A 17,030-nucleotide genomic window follows, 5' to 3' on the forward strand; every position below is an offset into this window, starting at 1 on the left:
CAAAACTACTTGCAACAGAAAACGTAAAAAGAATTACTTCTCTTTTAAAAATGCTGAACATTCTTGATTCAACATCATCTGATGTGAAAAATATTTATCAAGAAAGAGGGTTGGAATGAAATAAGTATATGATCAAGGTCTTTTTCTTTTAAATTCATATTTTAGTGTGCCTTAACAGGTTATTTAAAAGAAGTTTAATCTCTGCGAGCAAATAAGATGTAAGTCAGGAATATCAACTTGCATACTGCTTTTCGAAATGATGCTTGTTTATGTGATAGTTTTCAATCTGCTATGTACTAGTTTCTTCCAGGCAGAATCCTTGGTACTTTGCCCAGTGGAAACAACATAGCATTGAGATATCAAACATTACAGTTATCAAAAACATCTATAAATTACATTGTAAAAATGAAATCAACTTGATATAAAGAGGGAATTTTGCAAATGGTGTTCATTTAACAGGCGAGTCAACCAGCACATCTACACTAGATAATCAAATTTTTTTCATAGTTTGCTGTTGCATAGGATTAGGGTGCACAAAAGCACTATAAAAATTGGCAATAATATCTCAAATTTTGAAGAATTCCTATTCTCGAGGGAACAATCAGACTCCCAGCAAAAGCCAGTGATGTTGTCAATCGAATTATTCAAAATGATAGACAAATATCTGGTTGGATTTGTATGGATAGCCTACACTGAGATGATAAAAACATTCACAGGATATAGAAGTTTACAGCAAAGAGGAAAAACTTTATTCCTTCATATAATTGCTGCCTTTTCAGCAAAATGACTGAAAACTAATTCTTTAGAATAAATTGCATGATTTTGAGATGAGGTATGCTTATGACCAGCTATTTTCCACTGTTCTTTTAAACAACATTCATCATACAACCAAACCTACCTGATGAGAAGTTTGAAAGCAGAAAGCATCAGGTTGGAGCTTTGCAAGGAGAAAATATCGCAGCCTTGAGTTTGGTATGCTTAACTAATGAAAAATATTTGTTAGCATCATCAAAATTGGAAAGGGAGGAGGAATCAGGCACATAATTCAATAAAACAAATAAAATCAAATGTCAATATTAGCACATTAGCAGTGGGTAATTTACATCTAGGGAATATATTTGAATAGAGTGGAAGGAGCAAGAAAACTATTATTTTTGTTTATTCTCTATCAGTTAGTCATAATACTATGAAAAAATAAAACTTTTAATGCATCTTGATAGCATCAAATGGGTTAAAATGACTTACATTCATATCTCACCCTCCATCCTCACCTACAATTTTTTCCTATCGTCCACTGGAAACAAAAAATAGTTTTTGGCTATGGTTCCCTTTGGGTTTTGATAATCCTTTGGTGCCTTATCCGAGAGACCATTCTTCCTACTATTATGGACAGGAAGATGTCTATTCAAACAATAATTTTTCTCTTACCACATGTTTACAAACAGGCGATGTTTGGATTAGTTTGCTTTTAAGGATAAATGGCAGTGTTTTTTCCCAACCCCTTGGTTTTTGATCCAATTTTTCTAAAAATCCCACAGCAAACTCAAGTTAGGATTAAGTCAGCAGGTGACCATTCACACAACTACAGGAATAGAGGAAAGGATGTTTACAAAACAAGGACCACAGGAAAACGTGAATTCCAGAGTCTCAAAGTCACGTAGGTGTTTCAAGTTCATTTGGCAGGAACTGGTATAAGATTCGCTTTTCAGGTGGTGCTAATGTCTCAAGATGAAGTAGGCATCAGAGATTGTATCAGCTCTGCAGACAATGATATGAAATCTTCCCATAGAGTCAAGTTAGATAGGCCTGTGGTCCAACCTGGACAGAACTTGCTTTTGTGTGTTTTGCCAGTTGGATGTTAAACAGGAGAATGAATGCACAGCTCAGAAAGGTAATATTAAACAGCTCAAAAGGCCAGAGTCTTGGATCATGTGATCTTCCATCTCCACAGTGACTTTAACAAAGGATATTTATCCAAAGTCTGGAATTTGGCTTTGTTTTCAGGACTGATAATGTCTCAGCCATTATTGGTCGAAAGAGATGTCATTCGTTTTGAGCATCTTGTGTTTGGGAAACCAATGTCTTAACAGACCTATGGACTCCACTAGGTTGGCTTATCAGATGTAAATGACATTTCTGTGGTTCCTTTTGAAATTGGTCTAAACAGTCCCAGATGAACTGTTGGAGGCTGCTTATGCATAATGACATATGACATTCCCAAAATTGAGAAAATAATTATTTTGTTCTGGAAATTGCTAGGGTTAATTTCCAGACAGGAGAGTCCACCATCTTTTCTGTTTCTGATCAGCAAAAAGTCCAATTTAGAAGTAAGAAATATTAGGTTAAAGTAGGGTTGGGTTTTCTGTTCTACGTCAAAGGAACCCAGCCCCATGTTAGTTTCAACAGTGAATATTAGCAGACTTCTCGCTTGAAACCAAAACCTGTTTTCACCAGCACTGTTGCAACGATACAAGGCACTGGTGAGCTGGATCTGGAGTATTGCAAGGTTTTGGTCCCTTGATTTGAGGGAAGATGTAGTGGCATTGGAGGCAGTTCAGAGGAGGTTCACTAGAGATTCTAGAGATGAGGGGTTTGTCTTATAAGAGAGATTGAACAGCCTATACTCTCTGGAATTTAGAAGAATGAAGGGCGATCAAATGAGGCATACAAGTTGACAAAATGTACAGATAAAGTAGATGTGGAGCAGATGCTTCATCTTGTGAGGCATTCTAGGATGAGAGGTCACAGTCTTAGGATAGGGGTAACAAATTTAAAGCAGAGTTGAGGAGAAACTATTTCTCTTAAAGGGTTCTGAATCTGTGAAATTTGCTACCCCAAAGTGTGGTGGATGCTGGGACAATGAGTAAATTTAAGGAGAAGTTAAACAGATTTTTAATTGGTTATGGGTTGAAGGGTTATGGCGAGTTTGCAGGAAAATGGAGATGAGAAGCATGTCAGCCATGATCGAATGGTGGTGCGGACTTGATAGGCCGAAAAGCCTAATTCTGCTCTTATATCTTATGAATTTATGTACTTCCCATCACAGTCCACTGGAAAGCAACCGGAAGCATGGTTTTTCCTCCCAATAATTCCCAATGATTTAAATTGAAAACCGCTTTTTTTCTGTACTTCCGGTTCTCGGGGCTTGTTAGAGTGTAGTTTACTTCCGTACCGGAAGTTAGGCGAGGGGACAGTTGTTAAGGGCGAGCGGGGGGTATAAAAAAGGGGTAGCAGCATACAGTGGGCAGCATCGGGAGCGGGCAGCGGAGTGAGTGGGAACTGAGTGAGAAGGGCTTTGGCTCGCTAGGCTTAGGAGAGAGCAGGCTTGGAGAAGGGGCGTTGCACATTCTACCTTTGGGCGCTTAGAGGAGGTTGGGACATGGCAGGGAATATAGGGAGGAATATAAGTTGTGTCAGGTGCCACATGTGGGAGCTCTTGGTGGTGTCACGTGTCCCCAAGGTCCACATCGGCAGTAAATGTTTAGAACTGCAGCGCTTGAGGGCCCGGGTCAGGCCACTCGAGGGGCGTCTGGAAGATGCGTTTCTAGTCAGGGAAAACGAGGAGTTAATGGCTAGGAACCATGAGCAGGAAGAGGTCTCAAGGGCTGAAGAGCAGGAAGGATGGACGACTGTTAGGAGGAGAAAGAGGAAGAAGAAGAGTAGTCAGGGTCCCCCGGCCTCCCCAGAGGCCCCCCAAGGTTCGTCGACAGGGGCACAGAAAGATAGGCAGGAAGGGGAGACTGACTTAGAGGGACAGAAGGGGGCTGGCAAGGTGATAGTGGTAGGGAATGGGAGGGTCCGAGGTATTGATAGGAGGTTCTGTGGACAGAGGCGTGACTCCAGGATGGTGGTCTGCCTCCCTGGAGCAGGGGTAAAGGATGTAACGGAAAGGGTAGAGGGTATTTTGAAAGGGGAGGGGACCCAGGCAGAGATCATAGTACACATAGGGGAGGGGGACATAGGAAGGAGGAGTAGGGTAGAGGTCCGTAGGCAATTTAGGGAGTTGGGGTCCGAACTAAAGAGCAGGACCTCCAGGGTGGCACTCTCTGGGTTGCTGCCCAGTACGAGCAGGGCAAAGAATGACGAGATCATGCAGTTGAATGCATGGTTGAGGGATTGGTGTAGGGTAGAGGGCTTTACTTTTGTGGATCACTGGGAGGTGTTTAGGAGAGAAGGGCAACTGTACAGGAGGGGTGGGGAGAATTTGAACGGGAGGGGAACTAGTGTCTTAGCGGGGAGATTAGCTGGGGTGTTTAGGAATGGTTTAAACTAATAAGGAGGGGGGGTGGGGAGGTGGCTGGGAGAGAGTCGGGTGAAAGGAAAATTATCAGGGAGAAGGAGGTTCCGAGGGACACTCGTGGGTTGAACTGTGTCTGTTTCAATGCTAGGAGTGTGGCAGGGAAAACGGATGAGCTTAGGGCCTTGATGTTTGTGAGGCAGTTAGATGTGGTGGCTGTAACGGAGACGTGGTTACGGGAAGGGCAGGACCGGCAGCTGAATGTTCCTGGGTATAAGTGTTTTAGGTGTGACAGAGGAGGGTTGAAGAGAGGTGGAGGGGTGGCACTGTTAGTAAAGGAAAACATCACAGTAGTGCAGAGGGAGGACGACATGGAAGAGACAGGGATTGAGTCACTGTAGGTGGAGTTGAGGAATAAAAAGGGAGAGATTACATTGCTAGGGGTGTACTATAGGCCACCCAACAGCCCGAGGTCAGTGGAGGAAGGCATTTGCAGGGGTATTTTGGACGGGTGCAGGAAGAATAGAGTGGTTGTAGTGGGTGACTTTAATCTTCCTGGAGTGAATTGGAGGGGGCCTAGAGCTGGGAGTACGGAGGGAGAGGAGTTTGTAGAATGTGTTTTGGAAGGGTCTCTAGCGCAGTATGTAACCAGCCCGACTAGGGGAGGGGCTATACTGGATTTAGTGTTGGGTAATGAGCCGGGGCAGGTGGGTGAGGTAGAGGTAGGCGAACATGTGGCTAACAGTGACCACAAGTCCGTCTACTTTAGGATAAAAATGGAAAGGGACGAGTGCCGGCCGAACAGGAGTGTGCTGAACTGGGGAAAGGCGAGCTATAGCAGGATTAGGAGGGAGCTGCAGGACACTGATTGGGAGGGACTATTAGCTGGCAAGTCCACAGTTGGCAAGTGGGAGGCTTTTAAGGGCAAAATGAAATGGTTGCAGGGGAGGTATGTTCCGGTTAAGCGGAAGGATGGGAAAGGTAGGATTAGAGAGCCGTGGATTACAGGGAGTATTGAAGACTTGGTCAGGAAGAAGAGGGAGGCGTATGTTAGGTCGAAACGACTGGGTACGGAGAGTGCGCTGGAGGAATATAGAGAGAGTAGGAGGGAGCTAAAAAGGGGAATTAGAAGGGCGAAGAGAGGGCATGAAATGGCTTTGGCTGGTAGGATTAAGGAAAATCCAAAGGCATTTTATTCCTATATTAGGAGCAAGAGAGTAGTTAGAGGGAAAATTGGTCCTCTTAGGGACAAAAGTGGGGAGTTATGTATTGAGTCGGAGGGAATGGGGGAGCTCCTGAATGAATACTTTGCGTCGGTATTCACGAAGGAGAGGGGTTCGGAATCGTGCGGTCTCTTGGAGGGAGCTGAGGATCAGTTGCAGGAAATATCTATTACGAGGGAGGAAGTGCTAGGGCTTTTAGGTAGCGTAAGGACAGATAAAGCTCCGGGGCCTGATGGTATTTATCCCAGGCTGCTTAGGGAGGTGAAAGATGAAATTGCTGGGCCTCTGGCGCAAATCTTTGTCTCTTCTTTGGACACAGGTGAGGTCCCAGAGGACTGGAGGGTAGCAAATGTGGTACCGCTGTTCAAAAAAGGTAGTAGGGATAACCCTGGAAATTATAGACCGGTGAGTTTGACATTGGTGGTAGGGAAATTAATGGAAAAAGTATTTAGGGGTAGGGTGTATGAGCATTTGGAGCGTTGCGATCTGATTAGGGATACGCAACATGGCTTTGTTAGAGGGAGGTCTTGCCTTACGAATCTGGTGGAATTCTTTGAGGAGGTGACAAAAACGGTTGATGATGGGAGAGCTGTTGATGTCATCTATATGGATTTCAGTAAGGCGTTTGACAAAGTCCCTCATGGTAGGCTGGTAGAAAAGGTTAAGGCGCATGGGATACGAGGTCAGGTAGCTAGGTGGATTGAGAACTGGCTGGGTAATAGGAGACAGAGGGTAGTTGTGGAGGGGACCTTGTCGGGCTGGAGGCCAGTGACCAGTGGTGTGCCGCAGGGCTCAGTACTGGGACCTCTCCTCTTCGTAGTATACATAAATGACTTGGAAGAAAGCGTAGGTGGTGTGATCAGCAAGTTTGCGGATGACACCAAGATGGCAGGGTTGGCGGGTACTGAAGTGGATTGTCAGGTGATACAACAGGATATAGATAGGTTGGTGCATTGGGCAGATAGGTGGCAGATGGAATTTAATCCTGACAAATGCGAGGTGATGCATTTTGGAAGGAATAATGCAGAGAGGTGCTATGTGATAAAAGGTAGACAGATTAGGAGTATAGAAATACAGAGGGACCTGGGAGTGCAGGTTCACAAATCCATGAAGGTTGCGTCACAAGTGGAGAAGGTTGTTAGGAAGGCTTATGGAATGTTAGCCTTTATAGGAAGGGGTATAGAGTATAAAAGCTGCCGTCTAATGCTTCAGTTGTATAGAACGTTGGTTAGACCGCATTTGGAGTACTGCATCCAGTTCTGGTCACCTTACTACCGGAAGGACGTGGAGTCTCTGGAAAGGGTGCAGAGGAGGTTTACCAGGATGTTGCCTGGCATGGAGGGGCTGGGTTACGAGGAAAGGTTGGAGAAACTGGGACTATTCTCCTTGGAAAGACGGAGATTGAGGGGGGACATGATAGAGGTATATAAGATACTGAAGGGAATAGATAGAGTTAATAGTGAGAGACTGCTCCCTAGACTGGGTACAAACACGAGAGGTCATGATTTAAGGGTGAGGGGGGAGAGGTATAATTTGGATGTGAGAGGAAGGTTCTTTACGCAGAGAGTTGTGGGGGTATGGAACGCGCTACCGAGTAGGGTGGTGGAGGCAGGAACATTGGACTTGTTTAAGGTTCAGTTAGATAGACACGTGAGTGAAACGAGGATGGAGGGTTATGGTAGGGGCTATTAAATAAGGTTAGAACCTCGGGAGACACCGGAAAAGCAGACTTGTAAGATTAACGTTTTTGTCTTTTTATTCCGCAGGTGGAGGTCCACCTCGTGTCAAACGAGGGGCATGCACACGGTGGGTCGTGCGTGGGCTGCTCTTGGAGGTTCCGGGAGTGGCCTAGTACTTCGTGTCGGTGTGTGTGCTTGATCCTGGGCCGGTAGACGGGCGCCGCAACAGCTCGGTGACTAGCACTGCTAGCTGTGCAGATACATGGATTTGGGCCTGTGTCTGTGGGAGTTTGTGCATTCTCCCTGTGGTTGTGTGGGTTTCCTCCGGGTGCTCCGGTTTCCTCCCACACCCCAAAGATGTGCTCTTAGGCTGATTGGTTTTACCAAATTGACACTATTCTCCCCTGAATCTGGCTAAGTTAGGGGTTCCATTCGTAGACACGTAGGGTAGGATAGGTGTAGGGTGATGCGGCGGCGCGGGCTCGTTGGGCCGAAGGGCCTGTTTCCCGTGCTGGGTTGTTCTTTGTTTGTTTTTTGTAATAATCTAGGGATAATGTAGCCAACTGCAGCATTTCTACGTGATAGCAACTAACTCTCTCCCAAGTGGGACTCAAATTTAGGGTTTTGCCCTGTCGGCACTATAGCCCCGTGGGCAGAAGATTTTCCAAATAAATCACAACAGAAGACTACCACTGTTAATTAATAGCAAATTTGTAGCCACACCATTTTTTGTGTCATTTAAATAATTTCATACGTCCTTTTCCTTAGCCTAAAGGAGGTCACTCATTTTAGACAGATGGATAGACAGATTCCAGCTCATCAGGAGGCAAGGTCCCATAGTAATTCTGCTCAAGAGTTTCAAGTGTTGTCCTGCTTCCCAGAGATCATGATTTGACAAGCATCAATATCAAAGGTATGCTAGGCAACCTGCCAACGAATGCAATCGTATGCAATGGGTCAGAGCAAGAAGCTGTGCTCTTACCAGCATCAAATCTTTGTGCAGAGCCATGGAGACCATTCTATCACTTGCAGAGTGATTGGCCAGAAGCACCACAGTGGCACTAACCATTGCCATAGAAACTCAGATGTTTGTCAGCTGGCAAAGGGGTCAGTAGTGACAGGGAATTCCATGTCATTTAAAGGCTCAAATGTGCTCAGTGTCAGGCTCTATAACTCTCTGAAAGGTCCAAAGTGGAAGGTCAGTGGCCTTTCACTTCCCAAAGTGCAATTCAAATGTTGGTAAAAACCAGGCAATCAGTATTGTGAAGTTGTGCAGTGTCAGCGATGGAGGCTGTCCCTCAATTCAACAATGATGTCTACTAAGGGTCATTGATTTTTTTCACAGTTTTCATGTCACTGAATGCTTAAAATTCTAAAACAGAATTGAAGTATTTGAATATTGGAAGAATATTTCCACACTTAAAATTGTCTCAGATTACAATGGTTCTTTTCATTAAAAATACTGATTCCAAAAATGTAGATTTATAAAATTTATAATTTTCAACAGGAGAAATGTTTAGAAAGGGCACTCCAAAGCCTCAGTGGATAAATTCATCACAGGATACATTATACTGCAGATCAGGAAGGTGCTCAATGTGAAATGGGCTGAAGCAAGGTCCTTACAACTGAAGAACCCATAATCTGAAATTGGACTGTGTGTGGCTGCATAATTTCCCAACCATTTACACTACTGCCATAAAACCGGGGCCATACGTGCCCAAGTTTCCAATTTACACTCCTCGAGAGTTAGATGCCTTACTGACGTACAAAGCTCATGTGGAAAATCAAACATTTTATAAATCAAAGTTCATGAGACAACACAATTGTACTACCAGTTCAACAACTTTTTTCTTCTGTTAAAATCAGAATGTCATCTTTCAAAATAAAATATAAAGCATTATTTTAACCATTGAAATTAACAAAAAAGGGAAGGAATAGGGAAAATAAGGATTAAACCTCATCTATTGAATTGGGTTGTCTACGTACCAAGGTTGGCGATAGTAGGAATGCCTGGTAAGTATATCTGCAGTTCTCCAGTGTTTGTATTAATTTTTCACTGTTTGAAAACATTTAAAATAAGATCATATTTTTTATAAATTTCAAATGTAAAGTGCTTATAATACAGTTTCTCAGAATCAACCTAATTAGATTCTTGCATCTATAATACAACCACATAAAAATGAGTTTGCCTTGAGAAAACTAGACTTATAACTTTACAATAATCACTCAGTTGTAGAATACATTCTAATTATTAATGATTTGTATTTTTAATGGTTTAGGAATTTCTAAATGAAAAGGAGATGGGAGAGAAATTACATTCTGATCACATTCAAAGAAATAGATGAGATGTTTGTGTATTAGTTACTTTAATCCTCTCTGGCATTAACGTTACAATAAGTGGGAAATCATTTCAGCTTGCTCACAGTCTATATTCAAACCTGGTACCTCCCTCTTTCTAAGATGATACATTTTAGAGTGAATATTTTTCCAAGAGATAGAATGAATATTTTCCACCTTTATCAGTACTAACATCAAGTACACTATCCAGTTAGGAACAGTCCAGCTGTAGAGGAGTCAAAATGGTCACTGATTTCTGCATATTTTTTAGTCTGCAGCACTCAGAGCAAATTATGAAAACCAACTGCTGATATTAACTAGCAGCAAATTGGAGACTAAAAATGAAAGGAATAAGGAGGAAAATAAAAATTGGGATAGGAAATTGGCAAAGCTGATATAAAGAAATCAGCACCACTAGGCAATGCACATGTTTCAAAATAAAAAAAAACCAAATGACTGTTAGAAAAACTGCACAAGTACCACGGCCAATTTCAGTAACTACTAAGAACGCAACCCAACAGTCCTAGACTACACTGAACAATTAAAAAGTTCCATGTGGGAAACAACATATAAATTACATGTTACTAGGAGGAGGACGCAGGCCTGCGGTTTTAACTCAAAAATGGAGATGAATCAACAGAGCTCTGGAGGTGGGACAGGGATGGAAGTCACAATGTCTCAACTGCAAAAATTTAAAGGAACTGGCATCATTCCTCAATGATGTGATAAGAATTTATTTATTTTCTTAATTTTGTCTTTGGTCCCGTAGCAAGCATTTTCATTGAACTACGCACAGTGGCATTGTACTGAGGTTGGATTGCCTGATCCAAAAAACATTGCAAATGTATTTGCAAAACATATAAACTTTGATCCCCCACCAGATGTAGTAGTTTTGCAGCCAGAAAGTCTGGCTTTTTTCAAATAAAAACACAGACACACAACTGTAATGTTCCATTATATACTGATTATATGTCCTGTCATCTTTTATAATCTATATATAATAATCAAGAATTAGAGGGATGTTGAACTGAATTCTGTGCATGTACTTCACAGATAACAAATATATATCTCTTCTCAAACTACTCCCAACAGATAGTTGCTCCCACAACTATTACTGTATTCCCAATTGTAGAATGACGACATAGCATGCAATATTTCAAAATGGATGCATAAATAACGTGCTCTTTTTTGAACACTTTGGAAACAGTTTGGTGGTCATGCTTAGAAAATGTGCATTGGGTTCTTCTGCTCTATTGTTCTGCTTTTATTATCTGTGTCAGAGCAGGAAATTATACCAAAAGCTGATAATTATATTAATAAATAGTTGAACATCCAAGGTAAGGGAAGTCATGCCTAAATGTGGTATCAAGCCAAGGTTGAGATGCAGAGCTGGAGTTGAAGAAATATCAGGATCAATGTTAGGGTGGAGGGGAAAAAAGGAGAAACAGGCAGAGAGTGAGGAGAGAAATAGAGAAATGTGTGGTGGGAACAAGGAAAAGATACAAGTATGAAAGGGTCAGAATAGGAGGGGTGAGCAGGAGTAGAAAATGACAGAAAAGAGGAATGAAGTTCTGAGGAAAGAGGAAGTGAGAAAAACGATGGGGATTCACAAGAGAGAACAGAAAAGGAAAGGAAACATGTTCATTGAGGGAGGAGGCATTGTAGACTGGACTTACTTACAAGAGTTTGACACAGTAAAGTCCCTATGTACAATGGGAATGTATTGCCTGCAAAGACACTCAGTTGAGAGTGGGAAGGCACAGGGAGAAAACCAGGGAGTGAGATATGGGAAAACATGGTGCGAGAATGCATGTGGTTGTCTATTCCACTTCATTTCACTCAAAGCCACACCCAGAAAGGCAGATATGATCTACAGAGATCCACCAAAGATGCCAATAGACAGTACTGGACCAAGCTAGAATCCTAGGCTCGCCACACAGACTCCTACCGACTTTGACAAGGTCTGCAAGATGTAACAAGCTACAGGATGAAGGCAGGTAAAATTGCCAACTCCAATGCACTCCTCCCCGGTGAGCTCAATGCATTCTATGCATTGGTCACTTCGGGACCAATGACCATAATTCTATTAGTTTTAAGATAGCTATGGAGAACGATAGGTGTGGCCCAAAACTTAAAATACTAAAGTGGAGCAAGAGGCCAACGAGAGCACACCGTCCATCCCTGAAGCCTTAGATGAACTTATATCCGAGGTCACCATTGCCAATGTCAAAGTAGCTTCCTCAAAAGTCAACCCACGGAAAGAAACTGGCCCAGAGAGGGTACCCGAATGAGCACTCAGGTCCTGCGCAGACCAGCTGGTGAGAGAATTAGTAGACAGGACTGGCAGCTCAACGTTCCAGGGTACAGATGCTATAGGAAAGATAGAACAGGAGATGGAGAAGGGACAGTTGCACTTTTGATTAGGGAAGACATCACGGCAATATTGAGATATATCCAAAGGTTCAGCCACTGAGTCGATATGGGTAGAACTGAGAAACAAGGGGGAAATCACTTTGGTAGGGTTGTACCATAGGCCCCCAAGTAGTCAGCAGGAAATTGAGGAGCAAATACGTGAGGAAATTACAGATAGCTCCAAGAAAAATAGGGTGGTAATAGTAGGGGATTTTAATGTTCCTAACATTGACTGGGACAGCCATAGTATTAGAGGGATAATATTAGAGGTAGAGAAATTTATTGAGTGTATTCAGGAGGAATTTCTCATTCAGTATGTCGATGGCCCGACTAGAGAGGGGGCAAAACTCGACCTCCTCTTGGGAAATAAGGAAGGGCAGGTGACAGAAGTGTTAGCGAGGGATCACTTCGGGACCAATGACCATAATTCTATTAGTTTTAAGATAGCTATGGAGAACGATAGGTGTGGCCCAAAACTTAAATTACTAAAGTGGGGCAAGGCCAATTTTGATGGTATCAGGCAGGAATTTTCAAAAGTTAATTGGGGGAGTCTGAGAGAAGGCAATGGGACATCTGGTAAACGGCACACTCTCAAAAGTGTGTTAACCAGAGTTGAGGGTAAGCACATTCCTCTTAGAGTGAAGGGCAAGGCTGATAGAAGGAGGGAACCCTGGATGACTCAGAATATTGAGGCCCTGGTCAAGAAGATGAAGGAGGCACATGACATGCACAGGCAGCTGGGATCAAGTGAATCCCGTGAAGAGTATAGGGCGTGTAGAAGTAGAGTTAAGAGAGAAATCAGGAGGTCAAAAAGGGGCCACAAGATTGTTTTGGCAGATAAGGCAAAGGAGAATCCAAAAGAGCTTCTACAAATACATAAAGGCCAAAAGAGTAACAAGGGAGAGAGTAGGACCTCTTAAGTATCAACAAGGTCTATGCAGATCCACGAGAGAAGGGTGAGATCCTAAATGAATATTTCTCATCAGTATTTACTGTTGAAAAAAAGCATGGATGTTAGGGAACTTGGGGAAATAAATAGCAATGTCTTGAAGACATTATTACAGAGGTGGTGGTGCTGTAAGTCTTAAAGCTCATCAAGGTAGACGAATCCTTGGGAACTGATGAAGTGTATCCCAGGACATTGTGGAAGGCTAGGGAGAAAATTGCAGGTCTTCTAGCAAAGATATTTGAATCATTAATAGCCACAGGTGAGTTGCCTGAAGATTGGAAGATGGCAAATGTTGTGCCTTTCTTTAAAAAGGGCTGCAGGGAAAAGCCTGGGAACGACAGGCTGGTGAGCCTCACATCAGTAGTGGTAAGTTGTAGGAAGGTATTTTGAGAGACAGGATTTATAGGCATTTAGAGATGCAAGGACTGATTAGGGACAGTCAACATAGCCTTGTGAGTGAAAAATCATGTCTCATAAATTTGATTGAGTTTTTTGAAGGGGTAGCCATGAAGGCAGATGAGGGCAGTGCAGTTGATGTTGCCAACATGGACTTTAGCAAAGCCTTTGACAAGGTACCACATGGTAAGTTGTTGCATAAGGTTAAATCTCATGGGATCCAGGGTGAGTTGCTAAATGGATGCATAGCTGGCTTGATGACAGAAGCCAGAGGGTGGTTGCAGAGGGTTGTTCTTCAAACTAGAGACTTGTGACCAGCTGTGTGCCTCAGGGATCAGTGCTAGGTCCACTGTTATTTGTCATTTATACTAATGATTTGGATGAGAATATAGGAGGTATGGTTAGTAAGTTTGCAAATGACACCAAGATTGGTGGCATATTGGACAGTGAAGAAGGTTATCTCGGATTGCAACGGGGTCTTGATTAATTAGGCTAGTGGGCTGATGAATGACAGATGGAGTTTAATTTAGATAAATGATTACAGGAGATTAAATGATAGGAGATTACAGGGACTGGGAATGTCCGAAATGTGGAGTTTTTTCAAGGAGCAGCTACTGCAAGTCTGTGATAGGTATGTCCCTGTCAGGCAAGGAGGAGTTGGTAGGGCTAGGGAACCGTGGTGCACTAAAAAAGTTGATTCGTTGGTTAAAAAGAAAAAGGAGGCTTATGTTCAGATGAGACTTGAGGGCTCGGGTAGTGCACTAGAAAACTTTAGATTGGCTAGGAGGGAGTTGAAGAGTGAGTTAAGAAGGGCTAAAAGAGGACATGAGAAGACTTTGGCTGATAGGATTCTCCTTAATCCTAAGGCGTTCTATAGGTATGTCAAGAACAGAAGGTTGGTTAGGGCAAGATTAGGGCCAGTTATAGACAGCAGAGGGAAGTTATGTGTGGAACCGGAAGAGATTGGAGAGGCATTGAATCAATATTTCTCTTCGGTGTTCACGCAGGGGGACAAGAATATAGCTGAGGACACTGGGTTGCAGGGGAGTAGAATAGACAGTATTACAGTTGATAAGGAGGATGTGCTGGATATTCTTGAGGGATTGAAGATAGATAAGTCCCCTGGTCCGGATGGGATTTACCCTAGGATTCTCTGGGAGGCAAGAGAAGTGATTGCAGAGCCTCTGGCTCTGATCTTCAGGTCGTCGTTGGCCTCTGGTATAGTACCGGAAGATTGGAGGTTAGCGAATGTTGTCCCATTGTTTAAGAAGGGGAACAGAGACTTCCCCGGGAATTATAGACCGGTGAGTCTCACTTCTGTTGTGGGCAAGGTTTTAGAAAAAATTATTAGGGATAGGATTTATAGTTATTTGGAGAGTAATGAATTGATTGGGGATAGTCAGCATGGTTTTGTAGCGGGTAGGTCGTGCCTTACTAACCTTATTGAGTTTTTTGAAAAAGTGACCAAAGAGGTGGATGGGGGTAAGGCAGTTGACGTGGTATATATGGATTTTAGTAAGGCGTTTGATAAGGTTCACCATGGTAGGCTTCTGCAGAAAATGCAGATGTATGGGATTGAGGGTAATCTAGGAAATTGGATCAGGAATTGGCTAGCAGATAGGAGACAGAGGGTGGTGGTTGATGGTAAATATTCGTCATGGAGTTCGGTTACGAGTGGTGTGCCTCAGGGATCTGTTTTGGGGCCACTGCTGTTTGTAATTTTTATTAATGATCTGGATGAGGGTATAGTTGGGTGGATTAGTAAATTTGCTGATGACACCAAAGTCGGAGGTGTGGTAGATTGTGAGGAAGGGTGTCATAGTTTGCAGGAAGACTTGGACAGGTTGCAGAGCTGGGCCGAGAGGTGGCGGATGGAGTTTAATGCGGAGAAGTGTGAGGTAATTCACTTTGGTAGGAATAACAGATGTGTTGAGTATAGGGCTAATGGAAGGACTTTGAATAGTGTGGATGAACAGAGGGATCTAGGTGTATGTGTACATAGATCCCTGAAAGTTGGGAATCAAGTAGATAGGGTTGTTAAGAAGGCATACGGTGTCTTGGCGTTTATTGGTAGGGGGATTGAATTTAGGAGTCGCAGCGTCATGTTGCAACTGTACACAACTCTGGTGCGGCCGCACTTGGAGTACTGCGTGCAGTTCTGGTCCCCACATTACAGGAAGGATGCGGAGGCTTTGGAGAGGGTGCAGAGGAGGTTTACCAGGATGTTGCCTGGTATGGAGGGGAGGTCCTATGAGGAGAGACTGAGGGATTTGGGGTTGTTTTCGCTGGAAAGAAGGCGGCTAAGAGGGGATCTTATTGAAACATATAAGATGATTAGAGGTTTAGATAGGGTGGACAGTGGTAGCCTTTTTCCTCGGATGGAGAAAGCTAGCACGAGGGGGCATGGCTTTAAATTAAGGGGGGGTAGTTATAGGACGGATGTCAGGGGTAGGTTCTTTACCCAGAGGGTGGTGAGGGATTGGAATGCCCTGCCTGCTGCGGTTGTAAATGCGCCTAGTTTGGGGGCGTTTAAGAGATCCGTGGATAGGTTTATGGACGAAAAGGGATTGGTTTAGGTTAGTGGGTCATTGTTTTTTAACTGGTCGGCGCAACATCGTGGGCCGAAGGGCCTGTTCTGCGCTGTAATGTTCTATGTTCTAAATGCGAGGTGATGCATTTTGGTAGACTGAACCAGGGCAGGAGTTACTCAGTTAATGGTAGGGCACTGGGGAGAATTATAGAAAAAAGAGATCGAGGGGTACGGGTTCATAGCTCCTTGAAAGTGGAATCATAGGTGGACAGAGTGATGAAGGAGACATTCAGCATGCTTGGTTTCATCGGTCAGAACGTTGAATACAGGTGTTGGGAAGTCTTGTTGAAGTTGTACAACACATTGGTAAGGCCACACTTGGAATACTGTGTACAGTTCTGGTTACCTTAGTATAGAAAGGATATTAAACTAGAAAGAGTGCAAAAGAGATTTACTAGGATGCTACTGGGACTTGATGGTTTGAGTTGTAAGGAGAGGCTGGATAGATAGGGACTTTTTCTCTGGAGCGTAGAAGGCTGAAGGGTGATCTTCCAGAGGTCTGTAAAATAATAAGGGGCATATATCAGCTTGATAGTCAACATCTTTTCCCAAAGGTCTAAAGCCAGAGGGCATCGGTTTAAGGTGAGAAGGAAGAGATACAAAAGGGTCCAAGGGGCAATTTTTTTCACACAGAGGCTGTGGAGTGTCTGGAACAAGCTGCCAGAGGTAGTAGTAGAGGCAGGTACAATTTTGTCTTTTAAAAAGCATTTAGACAGTTAGGTGGGTAAGGTGAGTATAGAGTGATATGGGCTCAATGCGGGCAATTGGGACTAGCTCAGAGGTTCAAAACAAAAAGGGGCGGCATGGATAAGTTGGGCCGAAGGGCCTACTTCCATATTGTATACCTCTATGACATCTTCAACCTCTCTTTACACAATCTGAAGTCCCCCTGCTTCAAGAAGATGACCATCATTTCAGTACCGAAGAAAAATCAGGCAGCATACCTCAATGACTATTGTCTGGTGGATCATTATGAAATGCTTCAAAAGGTTAGTCACGGCACAAATCAATTCCTGCCTCCCAGACTGCCTGGATCCACTACAGTTTGCTATCATTGCAACAGGCCCACAGCAGGCGCCATCTGCCTGACCCTACAATCAACCGTGGAACACCGAGATAACAAAGGCACTATGTCAGACTCCTATCCATAGACTATAGCACAGCCCTTAGCACCACTATTCCTTGGAACTCAATCTCCAAACTTCAT

At 43.4% G+C, this 17,030-nt stretch overlaps 1 protein-coding gene across 5 annotated transcripts in view; it reads right to left on the bottom strand.

Moving 5' to 3' along the window:
• The window catches only part of trdmt1 (tRNA aspartic acid methyltransferase 1), a 71,187-nt gene that overhangs the window by 12,613 nt on the left and 41,544 nt on the right, over positions 1-17,030 (bottom strand). For all 5 annotated transcript variants that reach the window (XM_080210833.1, XM_080210808.1, XM_080210799.1 and 2 more), the window contains 2 exons: positions 9,126-9,195; positions 899-982 (listed from right to left, as the gene is read on the bottom strand). In XM_080210833.1, the coding sequence (XP_080066959.1) occupies positions 899-982; positions 9,126-9,195 (154 nt within the window). The remainder of the gene's footprint in view (positions 1-898; positions 983-9,125; positions 9,196-17,030) is intronic.

This window comes from Carcharhinus amblyrhynchos, chromosome 2 (assembly GCF_965287045.1).
Source record: "Carcharhinus amblyrhynchos chromosome 2, sCarAmb.v2.hapA, whole genome shotgun sequence".
Classification (NCBI taxonomy): domain Eukaryota; kingdom Metazoa; phylum Chordata; class Chondrichthyes; order Carcharhiniformes; family Carcharhinidae; genus Carcharhinus; species Carcharhinus amblyrhynchos.